The sequence below is a fragment of the Geotrypetes seraphini genome, chromosome 1 (assembly GCF_902459505.1).
Source record: "Geotrypetes seraphini chromosome 1, aGeoSer1.1, whole genome shotgun sequence".
Classification (NCBI taxonomy): Eukaryota; Metazoa; Chordata; class Amphibia; order Gymnophiona; family Dermophiidae; genus Geotrypetes; species Geotrypetes seraphini.
Window position 1 is genome coordinate 126,020,784 of NC_047084.1, and position 24,411 is coordinate 126,045,194.

General features: G+C 46.0%; 1 protein-coding gene across 2 annotated transcripts in view; it reads right to left on the reverse strand.

Annotated features, from left to right (window-relative positions):
• The window catches only part of SEC24D (SEC24 homolog D, COPII coat complex component), a 255,374-nt gene that overhangs the window by 201,818 nt on the left and 29,145 nt on the right, over positions 1-24,411 (reverse strand). For both annotated transcript variants that reach the window (XM_033938041.1, XM_033938046.1), the window contains exon 3: positions 14,061-14,193. In XM_033938041.1, the coding sequence (XP_033793932.1) occupies positions 14,061-14,193 (133 nt within the window). The remainder of the gene's footprint in view (positions 1-14,060; positions 14,194-24,411) is intronic.

Sequence of the window (24,411 nt, forward strand, 5' to 3'; positions counted from 1 at the left end):
GCCCTCCCACCCGCTTCTTGGTATTCTAATTTTTAAATCTTTCGGCAGCTGCCGCACAGCGTCAGTGAGCAAGCCTGTCCCGGAGTACTTCATTCTACTTCCAGGGGCAGGACTGCTCGCTGACGCTGCGCAGCAGCTGCTTGAAGATTTAAAAGTACAGCGCAGGGAGGAGGTAGGTGGGGAGTCGGGAGCTGGGGAGAGTCTGCACCGTAGGATTCCGCGGGGCTAGGGCAGAGCTCCTGGCCCCCCCAAACCAAGCACTGTTCCGCTGGTAAAAGGGAAAGTACTAGAAAATTTTAACAGGAAATTAAGGATTATCTAGCAATTAAAATATACTGCAATTATAGTGCAAATTCCTCATTTTTAACTCTTATTACATGTAAAAAAAAAGTCATTTCTCATGAACTTTTAGGACATTTTCCAATTGTAATGAATTCCAAAATGCAAAATACTCGTAAGCTCTACATATCTAAGTGCCTGGCTTGGGTAAGATACATTAGTGGCTTCCCAAACCTGTTCTGAGGACTCCACAGCTAATCAGGTTTAGAGGATATCCACAATGAATATGCATGAGGTAAATTTTCATATGTGGTCTCCAATGTCAGCAAATTTATCTCATGTATATTCATTGTGAATATCCTAAAAAGAGATTAGGCTCTTACCTTGATAATATCTTTTCCTGTAGATGGGGGTGGTATGCTGAACCAAGGGTCTTGCTCGCGCGAGTCCTTTGCAGGAGATACTGATCAGTGTTTTCAGCACCTCCTCCTTCTTCCTGCTCTCTGCTGTCCCCAGTCAGTTAGTTTCAAAGCTGGCAACAGCCTTACAGGAGAGAACAGGTGAAGGTGAACTCCCCCCAGCAAAACTTTGATCTGCTCATTAAAGAAATACGCAGCTCATAACATGCCATGGAGAAGAAAGGAACCAATAAATCTTTATTAATAGCCAATCATAAGAAATTGTGTAACCCAGGGGGAAACCCCAAGGGAACTATATACAATTAATATACAATGTCTTCCAATTTACCACAACTGGCAAAAAATTCAGAGAAGCAGCCTTCAGGCAGCAGATGGTCCAGGCAGGCGTATCAATCATGATAGGTGGGGGGAGGGGGGGCGGGGGTTCAGCATACCATCCCTATCTACTGGGAAATATATTATCAATGTAAGAACCTAATCTCTTTTTCCAGTGCAATAGGGATGGTTTGCTGAACCAAGGAATGTACCTAAGCAATCCTTGAAACCCCGGGTGGGATACATAAGCCTGCCCTCAAAACTGAGACTCCAAAAGGAGGAGGAGTACTGAGCCGCCACATTCACTCTATAAAATTTGGTGATAGTGTGGAGGGATGACCAAGTCGCCGCCCAACAAATTTCATCCAGTGGAAATGTCCTAGCTTCAGCTCAAGAGGAGACTCCTCTGGACGATAGCGATCGAAGAGCGAAAGGTGGCTGCTTTCCACAGACAATGTAGGAGGATGAGATAGCCGACTGGATCCATCTTGAAATGGCGGCTTTGAAAGCCAGTCTCCCCCTTCTTGGCTGGATTCATCAAAACAAAGATATGGTCCGAAAGGCAAAAATCATTTGTAATCTTCAGGTACTGGTCGCTTATTTGTGTGACTGTTTTTATGTATTTTTATGTATTTTTTATTATGTGTGTTTATACTTGTGAGCTGCTTTGGGAAAAGCGGGTTACAAATAAAATAAAACAAACAAAACAAGACAGCCCTCCGGACATCCAGACCTTCAAGAATTTGTCTTTATTCTTAGAACCAGAGAGCTGAAAAGCCAGAAGTCAAACTTCCTGGTTGATGTGGAATGCCAAAATCACCTTTGGCAAGAAAGAAGGGACAGTCCACAAGGAAATGCCGGCCTCTGTGATACGCAGGTTAGGGTCCCTACAAGACAAAGCTTGTAGTTTGGAGACACAGCATGAAGGAGTAATGGCAAATAAAAAGACAGTCTTGATAGTGAGGTCCATGAGAGCGGCATCTGGCAAGGGTTCAAACGGAAGCCTTGATAGCCCCTCCAGTATGATATTCAGGTTCCAGGAAGGACAGGGCTGATGAACTGGAGACCTTAACCATAGAGCACCCTTGAAGAATCTGACAACATCCAGGTGCTAGAAGAGGGAAAATCTGGCATTATGTGACCTGAAACAGAAAATCCCAGCCACTTTCATCTTCATAGAAGAGACCACAAGTCCCATATCCAGCCATTTTAGCAGGAAAGACAGGACAGCCGATACTGAAACCATGTCCAGGTCCAGCTGCTCCCTATGGCACCAGCATTGAAAGGCCTCCCAGACCTTGGCATACACCATAAATGTGTCAGGTTTCTTAGCTCTCAGAAGCATATACACCACCAGATCTGAGTAACCCTTCCGGCTCCAAGCCGAGTGCTCAAGAGCCATGCTGTGAGACCAAAGAGTTCTGGATCTGGCAGGATGATTGGATTTTGAGACACGAGTCCCTGAAGTGGCTGCAGCCTCAGGGGATTTGGTCTGAAGATGCACCAGATCCATGTACCAGGGGCGCCGGGACCAGTCCAGAGCCACCAGGATGATACGTCCCAATGCCTGGTCACTCTTCCCAACATGGGCTTGGGAGGGAACACATACAGGAGTTTGTCACATAGCAGGAGGGAGAGAGGACCGACTAGTGACATATCTCCCGGAGGCAAGAACGAAGGACGTCATTGACAGAATAGAGAGAATCCTGGAAGGAGCTGAGACAGAGGAGACAGTATTAATAATCCACGTTGGAACCAACGACGTCAGTAGGAGGAGCTACAACAGAACTACACTAACTGAGCAGTCCAAGATCCTGGGGAGGAAACTGAAGCTGAGGACAAAGAAGATAGCCTTCTCAGAGATCCTGCCAGTACCGAGGGCGGATGCAAGGAGGCAGACCGAGCTGCAAGCAATAAACAGTTGGCTGAGGAGAAGGTGCAAAGAAGAGAGTTTCCACTTTGTATGGAACTGGACAACTTTTTTGGGGAAGAACAAGCTCTATAAGAGGGACGGACTGCACCTGAGCACAACTGGGATGAGGATGCTGGCACGCAACATCCAGAGCGGCATAGACTTGGTTTTAAAATGAGGAGAAGGGGAAAGCCGACAGTCGATCTGACCTCGACACATCGGACCAAAGTATCAAACAAGGATACTGAACCAGGGAATTGTAAAAGAGGGCTCGGGACTGAGTGGGAACTTTTGGAAAAAGGACCCAAGGATGCAATGCAGGGGCCCAAAGCACAAATGAACCTAGAAAGCAGGATTGAGAGAGAACAACAGGAGCCAGAGAGGCATCTAAACATGGGGAAGCAGGCTCAGGACGACACAGACACACCGCAGGATGGGGATGAAGTTAACAAGGCTCGGGGGCTGGCAACCCATGAGGGGGTCGGCAGGAGCGCTAAACCACAAGGAGAATCAGCGAGGAAGGCAAACAACCAGGACTTAAATTGCCTATACACTAATGCTAGGAGCCTAACAGCCAAAATGGGAGAGCTGGAAGTCATAGCCAGTAAAAAGGACCTGGACATAATTGGAGTCACAGAAACATGGTAGACTGATGACAACAAATGGGATGTGGTCATACCAGGGTACAAACTCTATAGGAGAGACAGGACACACAAGAAGAGTGGAGGAATAGCGATATATATAAAGGACTCCATTCCTTCAGCCAGGATGGAAACAACAGTAAGGGCGGACGGCTTGGAATCACTATGGGTTAAGCTACAAGGGGGAACTGGAGCAGACATCAAATTTGGACTGTATTATCGCCCATCTGGACAACCGGAAAATATCGACCAGGACCTGGAAGCTGAATTGAGGCAGGTATGCAAAAGCAGAAGTGTGGTGGTGATGGGGGACTTCAACTACCCTGGGATTGACTCAAGTTTTGGATACTCAAACTTCATGAGGGAGACCAATTTCCTGGAGGCTATGAGGGACTGTTTCATGGAACAGCTGGTCACGGAACCAACACGGGGAGATGCCACTCTTGACCTAATCCTCAACGGGCTAGGGGGACCCGCAAAGGAGGTGGCGGTACTAGCACCACTAGGAAAGAGTGATCACAACATGATCCAATGCAAACTAGAAAGTGGGTCAACAAAGGTGATAAGAACCACAACGACAGCACTCAATTTCAGAAAAGGGAATTACGATGCCATGAGGAAAATGGTGGGAAAGAAACTCAGTGGCAACTTAGGGAAGATGGAGACCGTAGAAAAAGCCTGGTCCCTACTCAAAGACACGGTGCACGAGGCACAGAACCTGTACGTCCCCAGGTTCAGGAAAGGGTGCAAAAAAAAAAATCGAACAAAAAACCTGGGATAACAAATGCGGTGAAAAAGGCAATAAGTGACAAGAAAGCATCGTTCAGAAAATGGAAAAAGGACCAAAGGACAACCAGAAGGAACACAAAAGACACCAAAGAGAATGTCACCAAGTGGTTAGGAAAGCAAAAAGAGAATATGAGGAGAGACTGGAGGGGGATGCAACAAACTTCAAATCATTCTTCAGGTACGTAATGGGGAAGCAACCGGCCAGGGAAGAAGTGGGACCATTGGATGATGGAGACAAGAAGGGTGTGGTAAAGGAGGAAAAAGAGATAGCTGACAGGTTAAATAAGTTCTTCTCGTCGGTCTTCATGAGAGAGGACACATCCAATATCCCAGAACCTGAGGAGATCATAAATGGGGATCAAGTAAGACAAGAAGATGTCCTCCGATAGATAGACAGACTAAAGAGCGATAAATCACTGGGTCCGGACGGCATCCACCCAAGGGTTCTCAAAGAGCTAAGGAACGAAATAGCGGAACCACTTCGCCAAATTTGTAACCTATCCTTAAAAACTGGGGAGATACCGGAGGACTGGAAAATAGCAAATGTCACGCCCATCTTTAAAAAGGGTTCAAGTGGTGACCTGGGAAACTACAGGCCGGTGAGCTTGACCTCGGTTCCGGGAAAGATGATGGAAGCACTGGTTAAGGACAGCATCTGTGAACACATAGACAACAATGGACTGCTGAAGGCGAGCCAGCACGGCTTCTGCAAGGGAAGGTCGTGCCTCACAAACTTACTGTACTTCTTTGAGGGAATAAACAGCCAGATGGATAAAGGGGAATCCATGGACATCATTTACCTCGACTTCCAAAAAGCCTTCGACAAGGTACCCCACGAACAGCTGCTTAAGAAGCTGTGGAACCACGGGGTGCAAGGGGGATGTCCACCGATGGATCAAAAACTGACTGGCAGGCAGGAAACAGAGGGTTGGAGTAAAGGGCCACTACTCAGACTGGCTAAGGGTCACGAGCGGAGTTCCGCAGGGGTCGGTGCTGGGACCGCCCCTGTTCAATATATTTATTAACGACCTGGAGGCGGGAACAAAATGTGAGGTTATAAAGTTTGCGGATGACACCAAACTCTGCAGCAAGGTTAGAACCGCAGAAGGCTGCGAGGACCTGCAGAGGGACCTGGCGATACTGGAAGAGTGGGCAAAAAAGTGGCAAATGAGCTTTAACATAGAAAAATGCAAGGTCATGCATGTAGAGAAAAAGAACCCGATGTTCAGCTACAAAATGGGGGGGATCACTGCTAGGGGTAAGTAACCTTGAAAGAGACCTGGGGATGATGGTAGACACAACAATGAAGGCGTCAGCACGATGCGCGACGGCCTCAAGGAAAGCAAACCGAATGTTGGGTATCATTAAGAAGGGTATCACTGCCAAGACGAAGGAAGTCATCATGCCACTGTATCGTGCAATGGTGCGCCCGCATCTGGAGTACTGTGTCCAGTACTGGTTGCCATACCTCAAGAAGGACATGGCAGTACTTGAGGGAGTCCAGAGAAGAGCGACTAAACTGATAAAGGGTATGGAAAACTTCTCATATGCTGATAGATTGAAAAAGCTGGGGCTATTCTCCCTGGAAAAGCGGAGACTTAGAGGAGACATGATAGAAACCTTCAAAATCCTGAAGGGCATAGAAAAGGTAGACAGGGACAGATTCTTCAAAATGTGGGGAACTACAAGTACAAGGGGGCACTCGGAGAAATTAAAAGGGGGCAGGTTTAGAACAAACGCTAGGAAGTTCTTTTTTACCCAGAGGGTGGTGGACACATGGAATGCGCTTCCGGAGGCCGTGATAGGCCAAAGTACATTACAGGGCTTCAAAGAAGGTTTGGAGAGGTTCCTAGAGGATAAGGAGATTGAGGGGTACAGATAGGAGTTGAGCTAGGTTATAGGAATAGTCAGGGACCACTACACAGGTGATAGGCCTGAGGGGCCGCCGCGGGAGCGAACCGCTGGGCGAAATGGACCTCTGGTCTGCCTCAGCGGAGGCAAATTCTTATGTTCTTATGTTCTTGTCCACTGGCCAAGGTTGAACCATTGCATCAATCCCAACGCTTCCTTGCTCGAATCTGTGGCTGAAAAATTGGAAGGCTTTCATATTCCTTGCCATCGCCATGAGGTCAAACATAGGGTTACTCCAATGGTCAACAATGGTCTGAAATGCCTGATGCGAGAGAGACCACTCTCCCAAGTCCAGTGTATCTATGCTGAGAAAGCCTGCTTCTACATTTTGCACTCTGGCAATGTGGGCTGAAGAAAGGGCTAGAAGATGAGCCTCCACCCACTGGAAGAGGGTATGCACTGCCTTCTGGAGCCTGGCACTCCTGGTGCCTCCTTGCTTGTTGACGTATGCCACCACTGTGGCATTGTCTAAGGACACTCTATCTGCTTTGTTCGACAACCAGGGCTGAAACCATTTCAGCGCCAAACAGATGGCTTGGAGCTCCAGCCTGTTGATGAACCAACAGCGACTGAGACCACCGCCCTGGATTGGGCACTCTTTGCAGCACACCCCCAGCCCACAAGGCTGTCATCCATTGTCAATGTGGTCCAGGAGTCTATCTGAAGAGGCATCCCTCAGGTCAACGACTGAGGATATAGTCACCAGGCTATGCTATAGCGGGCTGCAGTCTTCCAGGGCAGTTGAATGTGAAGAGGGTTTTTCTGTGGAGACCAATGAGAGAGAGGCTCGCACGAAGTTCAAGCTAGGATGTCTCTGCTTTAAGGTATTATCAGGTCTAGCCCCTAAATATATAATAGACCTCTTCTCATTCCCAACTAACAGACATGAGAGAAGCACACACCTGAAATTTGTTTCCCCACCAGCTAGAGGATGCAGATATAAGAGACATCATCAACAACTTTTATCGTACCAAGCAGCCTTATGGGGCAAAGACCTAGGAAAACTAATCACACACTCAAACAACTATATCGAATTTAGGAGACACCTAAAAACATACCTGTTCTTGAATTACATAGGTAACGAACAAGGACAATAGCCCCCTTCGTAATTCCACCCATATCTGATCTTGCAAACTGTTAACCTCTAACCTCTAATCTCTAAACTATGAATGTCCCAATCAATTAATGAAACTTTTCTAACTCATTGTAAATAGCACGGAACTTCCCGGTCCGGCAGTATATAAACTGTTGTTATTATTAATGTTGTTAATATCAGATGGTCATTGTTATACTCTGTAATTCACCGACTGTACAGTTTCACCTCACTGTAAACCGCCTAGAAGTCGCAAGATTGTTGGCGGTATATAAGAATAAAGTTATTATTGCAGGGGGCACATATGCACTCTCGCCCAAGGAACCACATGAAACCGCCTAGAAGTCGCAAGATTGTTGGCGGTATATAAGAATAAAGTTATTATTGCAGGGGGCACATATGCACTCTCGCCCAAGGAACCACATCTATCATAGTGGCCATCAAACCCAGAACCTAAAGATAATCTCAGGCCAATGGAGACTGCTGAGATTTGGTTTCAAAGGTTCAGTCTGTTGCTCTGGAAAAAACACTCGGTCTCTCTCCATGTCGAACCAGACACCCAGGTACTCCAGGGACTGAACAGGCTGCAGCTGGCTCTTCTTCAAGTTGACAATCCAGTCCAGACCTTGAAGGGTCATTAGGACAGTCCTAACCACTCTCTTTGCTTCCTCTCTCTCGAGGGGGCTCTGTTAAGCCAGTCATCCAAGTATGGGTGGACAAGCCAGCCCAGCTTGCGGAGATGGGCCGCTACCACAGTCATCACCTTGGTAAAGGTTTGGAAGACTGCCGCTAACTGAAAATGCTGTTCAAGGGGAGAGTGTGGCGTAGTGGTTAAAGCTACAGCCTCAGCACCCTGAGGTTGTGGGTTCAAACTGTAACGGAGCCGGTACCTGTGCCTTCAGTGTTGCCGGTCTCCGCTCACCTGAACGCCACCTCGACGTGCTTCCTTTAGGTAGGAAGTCCCTCTGGACCACTCTTCATAACTCAAGAAATATAAATGATACAAAAAATGAGTTCATGGAGCAAAATCAATTGCTTTATTGTGAATTGGAATGAGGGAGTCTGTTTTCACACACAGTCCTGACTCCACAATTATAGAGAAAATCCATAAACAAAAATGTAGCTGAATCCAAACCACAAGGCTCAGCTATCACCTTAATGCAGGTAAGTAAAGTTATCCTATAGTCCAAACAAACATCCAAAATGCTGGTTCATTAACCTTCAGTAGTCTTTCAACAATATAGCAAGCACTGCTGGTAGTGCTGTAATCAAGCCCTGAAGTTCAGCTGGCTTCTTCCCACTCAGCTTAACTGAACTGATGTGGGGGAGGGGAGTAAGTGAATCCACTATAAACTTTTCTGAATAACAGAATGCCACGAATGGCCCCACTAACCCTCCTTGTATGGAAAGTGGATTCTCCCCAATTATCTCCTCACTTCCCTCAGGTAATTACCACAGCCAGAAAGAAAAATAATTAAACTTCTGGTCTTCAGGTATTCAAAGTTTAGTACAAAAAGAAAAACGTTTTTTTTTTCTTTCTTTTTTCCTCCTGCTTCACTCAAGCAGGCAGTCACAGCCAGCACAGGTCATTTAAAGGAATACAAGAATCAAACATTCCTTCTCACACAGTGTAAACCCAACCCAGGAGGTTTATAAATCTTACAACTCTCAGCCCTGCCACTTAACTCATTTCCATTGGCACCTCTTCAGGCAGACTGAAAGTTTCTCCAAACTCCATGGGTTCCTCGCTGAGTAGCTGGCTGGCCAAAGGGTCTGTGTCAGGCTCCTGCATTTCCCAGTCAGGAACACCTTCAACAGGAGAGATCCTTTCCAGGTCTGGCCCTGAGTAGACTGCCCTCCTCCTTCTCAGAGCAGCCTCTAAAGTACCCAGGGGAATCTGACCTGCCCTTGGAGGGGGAGGAGCTTTCTGCCGATTTCCCCTAGTTGTCTTTGGGAGCCTAATCATTCCCTTCAGCTGGGAGAAGCCAGGGGAAGGGAGCTCTCTCAGGGGCTGTTGTGGGTTGTCCCAACTCTCCTCTTCTCCTCCCTGGAGCTCAGCCCTGACTGAATTAAAGGGCAAACTAGGTTTTTCCTTAGGCTTGGTCACAATCCTATCCCCGTGATTTGCCCTCTGGATCACTGGACCAGGCTTGACCATAGCCTGCCCTGGCAAAAGCTGCATTTTAGGGATAGGATTGTGACAAAACCCACGCTGCTCCTTGTGACCCTGGGTAAGTCACTTAATTCCCCCATTGCCCCAGGTACATTAGATAGATTGTGAGCCCACCGGGACAGACAGGGAAACATGCTTGAATACCTGAATAAATTCATGTAAACTGTTATAAGCTCCCATGGGAGAATGGAAATTGAATAAATAAATATTCTATTAAAAAAAATAAATAAATAAAAACATAGGAAGTGCCTGTGATCTGGTAAAATTGGAATGTGGAGGTATGCCTCCAACAAGTTGAGAGCCACCAGGAACTCCCCTGGCTACACTGAAGCAGTGACCAACCGAAGGGTCACTTTAAAAAAATGAGAGCCACTTTGAGATACTCGAGGTCCAGGATCGGCCTCCAATCTTCTGACCCTTTCTTGAGCACAACAAAGTATATGGAGTACCGGTAAGAGCCCGATTATACCACCTGTTCAATGGCCTGAATGTCCAGTAACGTCTGCAGGGTCACCTAAATTTGTGTGGCCCTCTCTGGCTGACCTGTCGGTGAGTCCATGAACCAGGATAACTTCCAGAACCCATTGGTCAGTCATGATAGCTTCCCATGCTTCAAGGAAGTCCTGCAGCCTGCCTCCGATTTTGCATGGAGGGGTTTGAGACCTGGCATCATTGCGATTTCTTAGGCTGCCCTAACAATTGGGGGGCGGAGCCCTGGGACTTTCTGTTCCCAGAAAATCTCTGCTGTGTGCTCTAAAAGGGTCTCTGGGCCTGACCTTTAAAAGTCCCGGGCCGGCTGTCCAGGTGCGACTTCAGACAGTGATCCTGGATGCTATCCATGAGGTCATCCAACCCCTGCCAAACAGCACAGTGCCCCTGAAAGGAAGCCTGTCAAGACTGGCTTTGGACATGGAATCCCTAGTCCAATGTCTGATCCACAAAATTCTGTGGGCAGACACAGAATAAGCCGAAACCTTGCCCACTGCCCTCAGCAGATCATATCGGACACCTACAACATAATCCACTCCCACCTACAACAGCTGGGAAGGAGGGTGCAAAGATGCACCTTCCAGGCTACGCAAATTAGAGTGGCATGCACAAATCACAAAGGAGGCTGCTGCATCAGCCTTCACTACCAGAGTCAAGGCCTCGAATTGCCTTTTCAGCAGTATGTCCAACCTATGGTCCTGTTGATCCTTAAACACCAAGCCTCCCTCGCTAGGGAGGGACAGGTGCTTTAATTTGAAAGGAAACTCTGCAATGAGAGGGCATAGGATAAAGTTAAGAGGTGATAGGTATTGTAATCTGGATGTAGGGATTTTGGATCATCTTTTGTATTACTGTCCCCATATCTTAGCTTTTTGGAATTCAATCTGGGATCAAATAAATTGTTTATTGGAAAACCATGTAGCATTATCTTATGATACTGTGATATTTGGAATGTCTGTGAGAAAAAAGAGTCAGATATCGTGTAATAATAAACTTTTATTGATCAAGACTGGAGTTGCCATCCAACATATTACTAATAACTGGAAAGACCATAGTAGGCTTAATTTTAATTTCTGGTGGAATTCGTTATGTCACATATATAGAATGGAAAGATCATTGGCGGTACAGAATGGAAAGTATAAAAATTTTATTAAAATATGGGAGCCATTAACATCTTTTTGTCATGATTAAATGCCATTTGCTATTAATTATACACCACTTAATGTTGTGTGGGGGGAGGGTTTCAAGTGTAGAATTTATGATCTTATAATGAAGAATGGGCTTTGAGGGAGGGTGGGGGGAGGGTTACATTTATATTTATAGGATATAATGATAAGATGTTCAAGTGGTCTAATTAATAGTGTTTATTATGAATTTTTGTACACTTGATGAAAGTTTAAAAATGAATAAAGATTTTTTAAAAAAAAGAATTTTACCTAAGACAAGCACATTTAAATCTAAAAAAAAAGAGGTGATAGGCTCTGGAGTAATCTATGGAAATACTTTTTTACAGAATGGGTGGTAAATGCATGGAACAGTCTACCAAAAGAGGTGGTGGAGACAGAGACTGTGTCTGAATTCAAAAGGGCCTGGGATAGGCACATGGGCTCTCTCGGAGAGAGAAAAAGATCATGGTTTCTGCGGATGGGCAGACTAGATGGGCCATTTGGTCTTTATCTGCCATCATGTTTCTTTGTTTCTATGGTTACCTGAGCCACCAGAGTCCACTTTTGGCATAGCAAACATCTGCTGCAACCCCTGGTCCATTGAGTATAATTTACACATGGCCTTAGCCACCTTTAGGGACTACTCAGGGTTTTCTCGGTGTTCAGAAATAAGGACCTTCAAGTCTGGATGGCATAGGCTGAGAGCGGATCCTGCTGAGCAGAGAACATTGGGTAGTAGGCTGAGGATGATCAATCTTGAGCTCCTAAGGAGATCTGTCAGAGCAGCAGACTTGAATAGCCTGCGAACTGAGGGGTTCTTTCCCTGGTCTGCAGTAGCACTCAGACCCTGATCTACTTCACCTAGTGTCGCATCGTCTCTGATTGAAGTTTCACTTTGTGAAAGAGGATAAGCATCCAGATCACCATCCTCAGTGACCCCATCCAACCAAATGTTGGATGGTCTCCTTAAGAGACACAGATGCGGAATTACGTGGAAGTTGCACAGACATTTGCTCTCCAGCTGACCCCCAAAACACACAAGCACTGCCAACATAGGCTTGCCAGGGCAAGTTCACAAAGTCATGCATGAAGGACATAGAAGACCAAGAAACCCCTTCAAGAGCAGGATTAGAGCGCTTTCTTTTCACTTTGGGCCCATCAGTACTAGGCACTGGCACCGCACTACAGGACATTGAAAGGGCAAAATCATTCCCTAATCATTCCAGTAATCATCTGTCAGCATTAATAAGATGGACAGAGGCTAAACCCAAGGTCCACATCTCCCAGTCTGCATGGCAGAACAGGCACAAAGGTGCTCTTCTGGTGTCAATCCGGCTCAAACTTCACACAAATTCATATTATTGGAGCCTGAGGACTCCATCCCTGGTGGTTAGAATAAAAAATTAAACTTTTTGACTAAGTTTGAGAACTTGGAATTCAAATAGGGAAAAATCCAAGATAGCCACCACTAGGATTTCCTGCTGAAAAACGACTATACCTCCACCGAAGGACCACAAAAAACAGTGATTTTAGGATTTTTGGGGTGGGGGAATAATGCTACAACAAGTTATCACCACAAAAACATCAAATTCAGACCCCCATCTCTCCCCGGAACTGCCCTATGGTCTGTAACAGCCCTACTGACAGACCAGATGCTGGGAAGATGTGCTGCAGCCACAACTCCTCTCAGGGTAGCTGGAATTAGGAGAGGACCTCTGCTACCAGGAAAGCTGCCTCTCCTGACTCTTCAGCTGCCAGTTGGGCCACAACCAGATTCAGCCTTGACCCCCGGGACCAGAAGTCAAATGCCATGAATGGGGGGAGAAAAATGCAGCCAACACCATGTGCACTCCAAAGAATTCAATTGGTGCCAGTATAGCAGTCTGTGCTAGCACTCCTGATCAAGTCAAGGAGTGAGCAAACAGAGGGGGGAAACCCCTGGGCTCCATAGTTCATGAAGGCTGGCTGAGCAGGTCCCCGCAGGATTCAACTGTCAGTTGCAGACCGAAGTCTGCTCCTCTCACACAGGCTAGGCAGTCACTGGAGCTGAACAGGAACAAAAAGTCCCCCGAAAAATGCAAGAATTACTTGAAACCCAAAAAAGAAGACCGAGCAGATCAAAGTTACTCCTACAGGCTCGCTTACAGAAGAAACAACTGACTGGGGGCTGCAGAGAGCAGGGAGAAGGAAGAGGTGTTGAAAACAGACTCGTGGAAGCAGCCGCAAGACCCTTGGTTCAGCACACCATCTCTGCTGCCCTGGGGTCCCCAGAACAGGTTTGGGATGCCACTAATGTACCTAACTCAAGCCAAGGACTTAGAACTATGGAGATTCTAAGGTTTGATTCTCTTCATTCCTTGTTATTAGATTGCTGATATTCAGTGCCTCAGCTGTTTCTGGGTAAAATCTCACAGGCTTAAAACACAGGTTGCAGCTTTTTTACATGCTGCTGGTACTCCATTTAGAGCAGTGGTCTCAAACCTGCGGCCCGGGGGCCACATGCGGCCCACCAGGTACTATTTTGAGGCCCTCGGTATGTTTAGCATAATCACAAAAGTAAAATAAAACAATTTCTTGATCATATATCTCTTTAGCTATAAATTATAATATTATTATTAAGACTTAGCCAAAAGGAAAGATTTATAAACTATAAAGAGTTTTACCTCATGCAAAATTATCATTTCTTTAATAAGACATTAACTATTTTTTTCTAAGGCCCTCCAAGTACCTACAAGTCCAAAATGTGGCCCTGCAAAGGGTTTGAGTTTGAGACCACTGATTTAGAGGTAGGAGGATGAGAAAGTGCTTGTAGTCTTTGTGTTACAAAATGGGAACTAGAAAGTTTTTATGCAATTTTTACTTGTTCTTCTCACCTTGGCGGCTGGTTTCCTGAGATACTTGGTCCATTCTGGGTATTACTGTGACAATACTGGTGGGTATTAGAGGGCAGAGAACCAATGGTAGGAGGAGGTGGTGATCTGGCAGTTACTGAAGATTTCAACACAGCTGAGACAAGAAGACAGATATTTCAGAACACAATCTGCAACTGAGACAGAACGTGATCTTCCTTTTGAAATCATTCCCACAATAAATAACTCCCTAATGCCTTATTTGTCCTATTTGTTTCTCTTAATCTCTGCTTGATAACATCATCCAGCTGTTCATTTATCTCTGTGAAACTGGACAAAATTGCAGAGTGACTTACAATTGACAAGTTAAAAGTTAATTCTCAAAAAACTGCAGCAAAGTCCTTAAACTTTAGCATGAAAGGTGTCCCTTTACAATTTTCAACAACTAAGATTTTAGGAGTTGTGATTGATAATGCTCTAACCTTTCATTCTCATATCTCAAAGATGGTTTCTTCTTTTTTCGCTCTTTCTCAAATCCGATCTATTCGTTTATTTCTTCAATTAGGTTCTCTTTGTATCCTAATACACTCCTTGGTATTGTCTAAGATAGACTAATGTAAGTCCATTCTCATCAGTCTTCCAAAGTACCAGTTACATCCTATTCTGATTGTCCCAGGCGCCTCAGGCCCCATCCGTGGGCAGGGTTTCTGCCGCCTAGGCCAATCCAGCCCCATTCTGGACCCGGCTGGCCTGCCGGATGGGCAGGCTTGGCACCCATCTGTCTGGCCAACATTAAAGGTACGGGGAAGGGGGGTGGGGGTGGAGGGGTTGTGGGGTCGGCCGGGGGGGTTGCGGGTCAGCGGGGGGGGGGGGCGATCGGGGGTTCTGGGGAGGGCGGTCATTGCGGGGAGGGGGGTTGTGTCGAGGGCAGGAGGGCCTGGGATCCCTCCTGCCCGTATTGTAGTGGGGGGTGGGGAGTAGGGGGTCGCCGGGGCCATGAGGGCTTGGGCTCCCTCCTGGCCCGTTCATGTAGGTGAGGGGTCGCCGGGGCCAAGAGAGGTTGGGCTCTCTCCTGGCCCATTCGTGTAGGTGGGGGGATCGCCGGGGCAAGAGGGCTTGGGCTCCCTCTTGCCCCGATGTTGTCGGGGGTGCCGCGGGTGCCCGGGGCAGGAGGGCTTGGGTTCCCTCCTGCCTGACCGTAATCGGGGGGGGTTAGCGATCGCGGGGCAGGAGGGCTTGGGCTCCCTCCTGGCCAACCGTAATTGGGGAGGGGAGGGTTAGCGATCGCGGGGCAGGAGGGCTTGAGCTCCCTCTTGCCCCGATGTTGTCGGGGGGGGGGGGGTGATGTATCGTGGCAGGAGAGATTGGGCATCTCCCCTGCTGCGATGGTTGTGGTGGGTAGGTTGCCGGGCCACTGAACTGATCGCACCAGCTGCCATCAGCTCAGCGGCCCCTTTTTCGGCACTTAGACTTGGTTTGACTTCGTCTTAGTCAAAAGGTCTAAGTGCCAACTAGGCAACCTGTCAACTATTTTGGTTATATGTGTTGTACGCCTAGGTGTAGGTCGGCCCACCTCCTGCCCACTGCCCGCCCTTTCCCCTCCTCTAAACACACCTCTTTTCTCTCTGTACGTTTAGAGGCAGGGGAAAGGCCTAAGCTGTTTTTAGATACGTCTAAAAACCAGCTTTGGTTAGGGGTACTTGGACGATCAGGCTTTTTGATCATCCAAGTAGCCATTTAGGACACTTTTTAGACTTTTTTTTTTTTTAATTATGAACCCCCTAACTTCTTATAGCTATGCTGATGACATCACCATCCTCATTCCTTTCGACCAACCAAAGCTGTCAATGACAGACAAACTACACTGAACTCTAGTTACAGTTACGACTTGGATGGAAGACCACAAACTGAAATTCAAGCAAGACAAAACTAAATTCATCCTCCTAGAAAATAACAAAATCCCAACCATAGCCAACTTAGAAATCAACTCTATCAATTACCCTTTGCAAACCACCCTAAAACTACTAGGTATGACTATTGACAGAGGCTGCACCATGCAACCACAAATAAACAAAACAATACAGAAATCTTTCGCAGTTATGAGAAACCTTAGACAAGTCCGAAAATTCTTCGAAAAAACACAATTTCAGCTCCTAGCACAATCTCTAATCCTAAGTATCCTAGACCACTGCAACCTCCTCTCCCCTGCCCTGCAATAATGATTAAACAACTACAAACAATTCAAAATACAGCGCTGAGACTCGTCTACTCATTGAAGAAACATGACCACATTACTGAGGCATATATCGACTCACATTGGCTTCCAATCCAGGAAAGAATACAATTTAAATTCTACTGTATACTATTTAAAACTATAAACGGAGACAGCCCAATCTACCTAAACAACCACCTCATCCAAACTACCTCTACCAGGCATAGAAAAACACACACCCCATTCACTTACCCCCCAATCAAAGAAGTAAAACGGATAAAACTATACGACGGCCTACTAGCCACTCAAGCAGCAAAAATAGATAACAAAATCTCCAACCTATTGATAACAACCCCAGACTACAAGATGTTCAGAAAGGAAATAAAAACTATACTCTTCAAGAAATCCCTTAATAAAGCTTAATACCACAAATACCCCCTTCTTACCATCCCCTCCCTAACCCCTGATCCTACTTATCCCTCTCTTGGAAACGATCTCTGATCTAACTTTGTAACCCTTCTTCCATAACTCTTTTTATAATCCGCTTTGAACTGAAAGATAATGACGGAATAGAAATCTGTAATGTAATGTAATGTATATCAAATAAATTGAACTTGACCTTACAATCTAATCTAGTTTTCAATTTATATACCGGGTCATCTCCCAACAGAGCTCGACTCGGTTCACTTGTAATTAAGACGAGAGTAAATACGAAAGAGAGCATAGAGAAAAAAAAGCTGGATTATCGTCATTTAAGTTTTATGTAAACAGCAGAGTTTTCAGGGCTTTATAAAATTGTTGTAGCTGGCCTGTCACTCTAATGGAGTCAGGAAGTCCATGCCACATCTCTACCAGCTTGAAGGCAAAAGATTGACAATCTATTTGTCCTAGCGCCACCCCTTATGACCCTGGGCAAATCACTTAACCCTCCATTGCCTCCATAGTTAGATTGTGAGTCCATGTGACAGATAGAGAAATTGTGGACTGGACATATGAGAATGAGCATATAGACCTCTGTCAAATCCAGAGAGGCCAGACACTTCATTGGAGCTGCCATCACTATGATTGACAGTATTGTTTCCCTGTGACACAGGATCGACTGGGGATTTCTACTCATCCGAGCCCTGTAGGGTACACTGAAGTGTATGGAGAATATGTATGTATGTATTTATTAATAGTATTTAAATACCACTTATAGCCTAAGTGGTTTACATTCAGGTACTCAAGCATTTTTCCCTATCTGTCCTGGTGGGCTCACACTCTACCTGGGGCAATGGGGGATTGAGTGACTTACCCAGGGTCACAAGGAGCAGCATGGGATTTGAACCCACAACCTCAGGATGCTGAGGCTGAAGCTCTAACTACTGTGCCTGCACCCAAATCTTTGGGCAGTATCAGCTCTAAGACAAAAATTCTAACAACCTCTGAGCTGTAGCTGCAACTTTGCTTGCTTTCTCTGGACATCCCACTGGGGAATCCACCAACCAGTCTGTCAAAGGCTGGACAAATTCAAGCTTGCAACCACTTTGAATGATCAATTACAATCTATGCCCAGGCTACCATCTAGTCAAGAGAGATGTCCCCTTATCTTCAGGGGAATCACTCCAAACCTGGCGACATTGTGCTTTCATGAATGTTGAAGTGGGAGGAAACTAGCGGGTTGGCTCCACCTGGAAGCTGAGCATCACTATCTAGATTGTTGGCTCTGAGAGGTGGCTCCTGGAGAGGACTGCTGAAAGCACCTGGAGCCACGAAAATTAGACCACCCAGAGCCACCGTGTGAGGTCCGTACCCTTCAGGCAGAGAAATCAGCTGAGAAACTGCCAAGCTGGTCATGCGATCATCCAGTCCCATTCAGAGCAAAATTTGACACTTGAAAGGAGTGTAGCCTTGGAGGAGGAACCTCCAGCTCATTCCCTGATCTAGCATTCTGCTGGGAGAAATCGAAGAAATCAACTCAAAACTTGACTCATGACTCTGACGATATCATAGAGAGCATCAGCTACATAATCCACTCCATCCAATAGGAGATGAGACAAAGGCTGGCCCTCCGCCAGCTCAAAATCCACACCTTGGTATAATGGGCACAAGTCACAAAGAAGCTGCTGCAGCTGCTTAGATTCAAAAAGCCAGTGCTTCGAATTACCTATTAAAAATCAGCTCCACTTTGCAGCCTACAGAACCTGTAATACCATGCCTCCTGCACTTGTCAGGGTTGTGTGCTCGGTAACCTGTGCTACCAAGGAATCTACATTGGACTGAAAGAACAACTGCTAACACCCCTGTGCCGTCAGATACAGCCAAGGCCTTGTCATGGCTACTGAGAGGAACCCAACCAAAAAAATAAAATAAGAACTGCAGAGAATGTACAAGGTTCAGGAATTTTTATTCAAGTCAATAAAAAGTTGTATTTCCAAAATTAGTCCTCAATTTTGAAGGGTACGGTCCGTGTTTCAAAAAACACTTCTTCCTCAGGGGCCCATGATTCGCAGTACATTAGTATACAAGAACCATATGGAATACAGCAATTGAACATAACTCTCTGAAGAGACAGGCGGTTAAAAACTCCTGTCAAAGGTACTGCTCAGTGAAAACGCTGGTAGCAGTAAGAGCATAACAAGAGACCCTTCATCCTCTGAAACTCTCTCCTGGAAAGGTCCACCAGAACTGAGCCAGCCTCTGAGGCAGATGTACCCTGGGAGTCCCAACCCCCTTCTGTGCCTCCTGGTGTGCTGCCCGACTTTCCCTGTGGATTTCGGCCATCCTGATAGGCTCTCCATACCAACTTATCAGACAGTGCAGAATCTCCTTTAGATGACTCCAGCTTGCATCTCTTGGGCTCCATGGCCTCTGCCCCCCTGCATTTAGAACGACTGCAATTCCAGGGACTTGAAGGAATTTAACCTTAACAAACAGACTGCCCAGCTGTTTCTCGGCCCTAGAGAGCAAAGGGGAGGCTAAGCCAACCAATTCCATCTCTCTTCATGTGCTGCATGGCATGTGGCGAAAGGACGCTCTTCAGGTGCCCATTCAGCGCAAACCTGGCATGAATGAGGGTTAAAATTGCCTGAGGACTCCATCCCTGCCAGTTTTGAGACAAAACAAGGTGATCTGAAGCTCCTATAGAACTTTTTTTTTTAACTGGGAAATCCAAGATGGCCACGGCGACAGCATTTTAGCGCCAAAAAACGGATCCAAAACACTTAAAATGAAAAACTAGCGTTTTTAGGATTTTAGAGGTGGGGGAACCTAAGAGAACAGGTAGAAACCTTTAAAAATAAGATATACAGACCACTCCGTAACAGCCTTACTCACTATGACCTGAGATGGCAATGTGCAGCAACCTGCCTCAGCTACAAAGGTATGGTTTTAATATAACCTTTAAAGCTCCTGGCGCTGTCCTTGCAGCAATTTGATAGCATATTAAAGCAGTTGGTATTTATTACCAGCAGTTCAATTCAGGGTCCCCTGAGGAAGGTGCATACATACGGCGAAACCTGGATCCTTGTTGGGACAAAAAGCACAGTTACTTACCGTAACAGTTGTATCCATGGACAGCAGGCAGCTATTCTCACATAAAGGTGACGTCATCCATGGAGCCCGGATGCAGACATCCTCGCAAGCAAACTTGTTGTAGAAATGTAAAAGTTTTGAGTCAGCCGCACCGTGCATGCGCGAGTGCCTTCCCGCCAAGCGCAGGGCGAGTCTCCTCAGTTCAGATAGCTAGCAGAGAAGCCAACCAGGGGAGGTGGGTGGGTTGTGAAAATAGCTGCCTGCTGTCCCTGAATAACAACTGTTATGGTAAGTAACTGTGCTTTATCCCAAGACAAGCAGGCAGCCTATTCTCACATATGAGTGACCTCCAAGCTAACAAGAATGGGATGGTGGGAGCGTTGGCAACTTAGAATAAATTTTGTAATACTCTCTGGCCAAAATGGCCATCCCGTCTGGAGAAAACATCCAGACAATAGTGAGAAATGAAAGTATGAACCGAGGACCAGGTAGCAGATTTGCAAATTTCCTCAATAGATGTGGATCTGATGAAAGCCACTGAAGCTGCCATTGCTCTGACTTTGTGGGCTGTGACTCGACTCTGTAGTTGTAGTCCAGCCTGGGCATAGCAGAAAGAGATATAAGCAGCCATAGACATTGGTTCAAATGGAGGCTTCATCAATTGAGCAAGAACAACTTTGAGATCCCAAACCACTGGAGGCGGTTTGAGAGGAGGTTTGACATTGAAAAGTAATTTCATGAATCTGGAAACCACCAGATGAGCAGAGAGGGGTTTCCCTTCAATAGGCTGATGGAAAGCAGCAATTGCACTGAGATGGACTCGGATCGATGTAGACTTGAGGCCAGAGGTGGATAAATGCAAAAGATAATCCAGAACAGAAGTGAGGAAGAATGTTGAGGCTCCTTATCGCGAGAGATGCACCATGTAGAAAATCTAGTCCATTTTTGGTTGTAGCATTGTCTAGTGGCAGGCTTTCTAGAAGCCTCTAAAATGTCTCTGACAGGTTGAGAAAACTGAAGAGGAGTTATGTTGAGAGGTACCAAGCTGTCAGGTGCAGAGACTGCAGGTTGGGATGAAGTAGAGATCCTTGACTCTGTGCAAGGAGAGACGGAAAAACTGGTAGAAAGTTCCTGCTGCTGAGTTGAAGTAGAAGGGAGTACCAAGGTTGTCTCGGCCACTGAGGAGCTATCAGAATCATGATGGCATGATCGTTCTTCAACTTGGCAAGAGTTTTGAGAATGAGAGGAAATGGAGGGAATGCATACAGGAAGAGATTTGTCCATTCCAGTAGAAAAGCATCTGCCTTGAGGTGATGAGAATATATCTGCATAGTGTTCGCGCTGCCGTTGGGGGGGGTGCATCCCCCCCACATTATAGAAAAAATGGAACTTTTCCCGAAAAATCAGAAAAAGTTCAGTTTTCTCTATAATGGAGGGTTCCAACCCCCCAACCCCCCTCCCAGCAGCGCGAACACTATACAGTAAAGTGTGTGGGGGGGTCCCCACTCACACCCCGCTTCGGAGCTCTTTAAAACTAAGTTTTCCCATGGCGCGCTTCTTTCTTGCGCCGAATTGTCAGCGCTCAATAGTCAGCATGCTGGTGTCTCGCGCGCGACTGACTATGAACCATCGTGAAGACCTTCTGATGAGTGGGCATTTTAAACAGCAAGCCTCTGGAAAGATTGGAAGAGAGCATCCACTAGCGGAGAGACTGTCTCAATGAATTAGTGACTGTAATGTGTTGAGAGAGTGGTTCGCAAGCCTGCGTCCACTGAGATGTTAGGGTCCACTGAGGAATTCTGAGGTGAAGTCTGGCAAAAGGAGTCACGTGCACTGTGGAGGCCATGTGACCTAGTATTACCATCATGTGTCTCACTGAGAGTGAAGAGCGGGAAGACACTTTGTGACAGAGCTGAAGAAGAGCATCCAGACGTTGTTGAGGAAGGAATGCTCTGAGTTGGATAGTGTCCAGAACAGCTCCGATAAACTGAGAGGGCTGAAGTTGGGATTTGGGAAAGTTGATTTCAAATCCCAAGCTTTGTAGGAACCACGTAGTCCGTTTGGTCGCTACAATAACCCCCCGCGATTTTGAATTTTTGATGAGCCAGTCGTCTAGGTAGGGAAATACATGAAGATCATGGTTCCTGAGAGCTGCTGCTACCACCACAAGGCACTTGGAGAACACTCTGGGAGATGAAGCCAGGCCAAAGGGTAGCACTCTGTATTGGTAATGCAGATTCCCCACCTGGAATCTGAGATATTGATGGGAGGCCAGATGAATGGGAATGTGGGTATACGCCTCCTTGAGATCCAGAGAACATAACCAATCGTTCTGATCTAGAAGGGGGGGGTAAAGGGACGCCAGGGACAACATGCAAAATTTTTCTTTGACTAAAAATTTGTTGAGATTCCTGAGATCTAAAATGGGTCTCAGATCACCCATCTTCTTCGGAACTAGGAAGTAACGGGAGTAAAACCCCCTTATTCTGCTGTTCCAAAGGAACTGGTTAGATGGTACAGAGACGAAGCAGAGCTTGAGCTTCCTGAAGAAGAAGGGCGGTCTGGGATGGACTGGAAGGATACTATCTTGGAGGAAGCTCTGGTGGAACCTGAGTGAAATGAAGAGAGTATCCTTCCCTGATGACTGACAGCACCCAGAGGTCAGATATAATGGTCTCCTATCGGTGATAAAATGATGGAGACGACCTCCTATGGGGGGAAGAGAGGACAGAGACATAACGATGGAGGTTATGCTCTGTTTGAGACAGTCAAAAAGGCTGCGCAGCTTAGGTGCAGCAGAAGGCTGAGGTTTCTGTTGCTTCTGATGCTGTTGTTTCTTGGGAGGCGCTCGATTGTAAGGAGCTGCCCTCGGAGTATAATGCCTCTGGAAAATTGGAGAAGGGCATGAAGGTTTCACAGGAGCTGGCTTAGGCTTTGGTCTGACAATGGAAGCAAAAGATTTTTCATGTTCAGACAATTTCTTAGTGGCTGCCTTTATGAATTCATCAAAGAGGTCATTGTCTGCACAAGGGATGTTAGCCAGGCGGTCCTGAAGATTAGGGTCCATATCAATGGTGCGAAGCCAGGCCAAGCAGCGCATTGCTACAGAGAAAGCAGTGGCCCTGGCTGACAATTCAAAGGTATCAAAAGAGGACTGAAGAAGATGCAATCTGAGTTGTGACAGAGTAGCAATAACTTCTTGGAATTCGAAGTGCTTCTGTGTATCCAGGTGATTAAGAAATCTGGGAAGAAGATCAATGAGGAACTTGAGATAAGTAACGAAGATAAAATTATAATTAAGGACTTTGGAGGACATCATAGTATTTTGGTAAAGACGAAGTCCAAACTTGTTCATAGTTTTCCTCTCCCTTCCAGGAGGAACGGTAGCATAGACTCTGGAAGGATGGGATCTTTTTAAGGAGGACTCCACAAGAAGGGATTGGTGAGACAACTGCAAATTCTCAAATCCTTTGCAATGAAGAGTTCTATACCTGGAGTCCAATTTGCCTGGAACAGCAGGAATGGTATAAGGAGTCTACAGGCAGTGTGTGAAAGTCTGAGACAAAAGTTTGTGAAGAGGAAGCTTAAGTGACTCTGCAGGCTCCCCGAGTTTAAGTATCTAAATTTAAAAACCCCGAAATGTCCGGCACTGAATACGCTGCCTAAAGTACATAAGCGCTTAAATCAACCACCAGGCAGACCCATTGTCTCTAGTTGGGGCTTGTTATTGGAACCATTGTCCAATTTTATAGACCATTTCCTGCAACCATATGTAAAGGATTCTTTTTCCTATATTCAAGATTCTGCTGATTTTGTCAAAAAGATTTTGAATTTACAGTTCACTGAAATGGAAGAGATCTGGCTAGTCACCCTAGATGTGCAATCGTTTTACACAGTCATCCCCCAGCAAGAAGCATTAGAAGTGATATGTACATTTTTAGATCAACGAGATGACAGTCATAAGATTCCCACGGACTTTCTTGTTGAGATAGCAATGATAGCCATGTGTGAGAATTTTTTCATTTTTGAAGGAAATTATTACAAACAACAGATGGGGGTGGCCATTGGGGCCACTATGGTGCCATCGATCGCTAATCTGTTTATGTCCGATTTTGAAACGAGATGGGTTTTAGCAAACCCATTTGTTGAGAAATATTCGAGTTGGTCTAGGTTCATCGATGTGGAGAGGTGACCGGGCACATCTTGAAGAGTTCCTGACATGGCTGAATAACTGCCATCCGAACATTAAGTTTGTCATGCAGTGTGACATGAATAACATAACATTTCTAGACATTAGAATCACACAACAAGCTAATGAAATATTCACTACAGTACACAGAAAAGAAACTCACAGAAACACGTTTTTACATTATGAGAGTTTTCATCCGCAGCATTTGAAAAATAATCTACCCATTTCTGAGCTATAGAAGACTGTGCAGCACAGTGATGGAATACAAAGTTCAATCGAAGATCTTGAAGACTAGGTTGAAACAACGGGGATACGTGCACCATGTCGTTCATAAAGCTTATAAGAGAGCATTATATGCAAATAGAGACCTGATATTCATGGGTAAAGAGCACCAGTCAGAGAGGACACACTGACATGTATGATCAAATTTGACCAAAAATCACAGCAAGTGGGTAGGATCC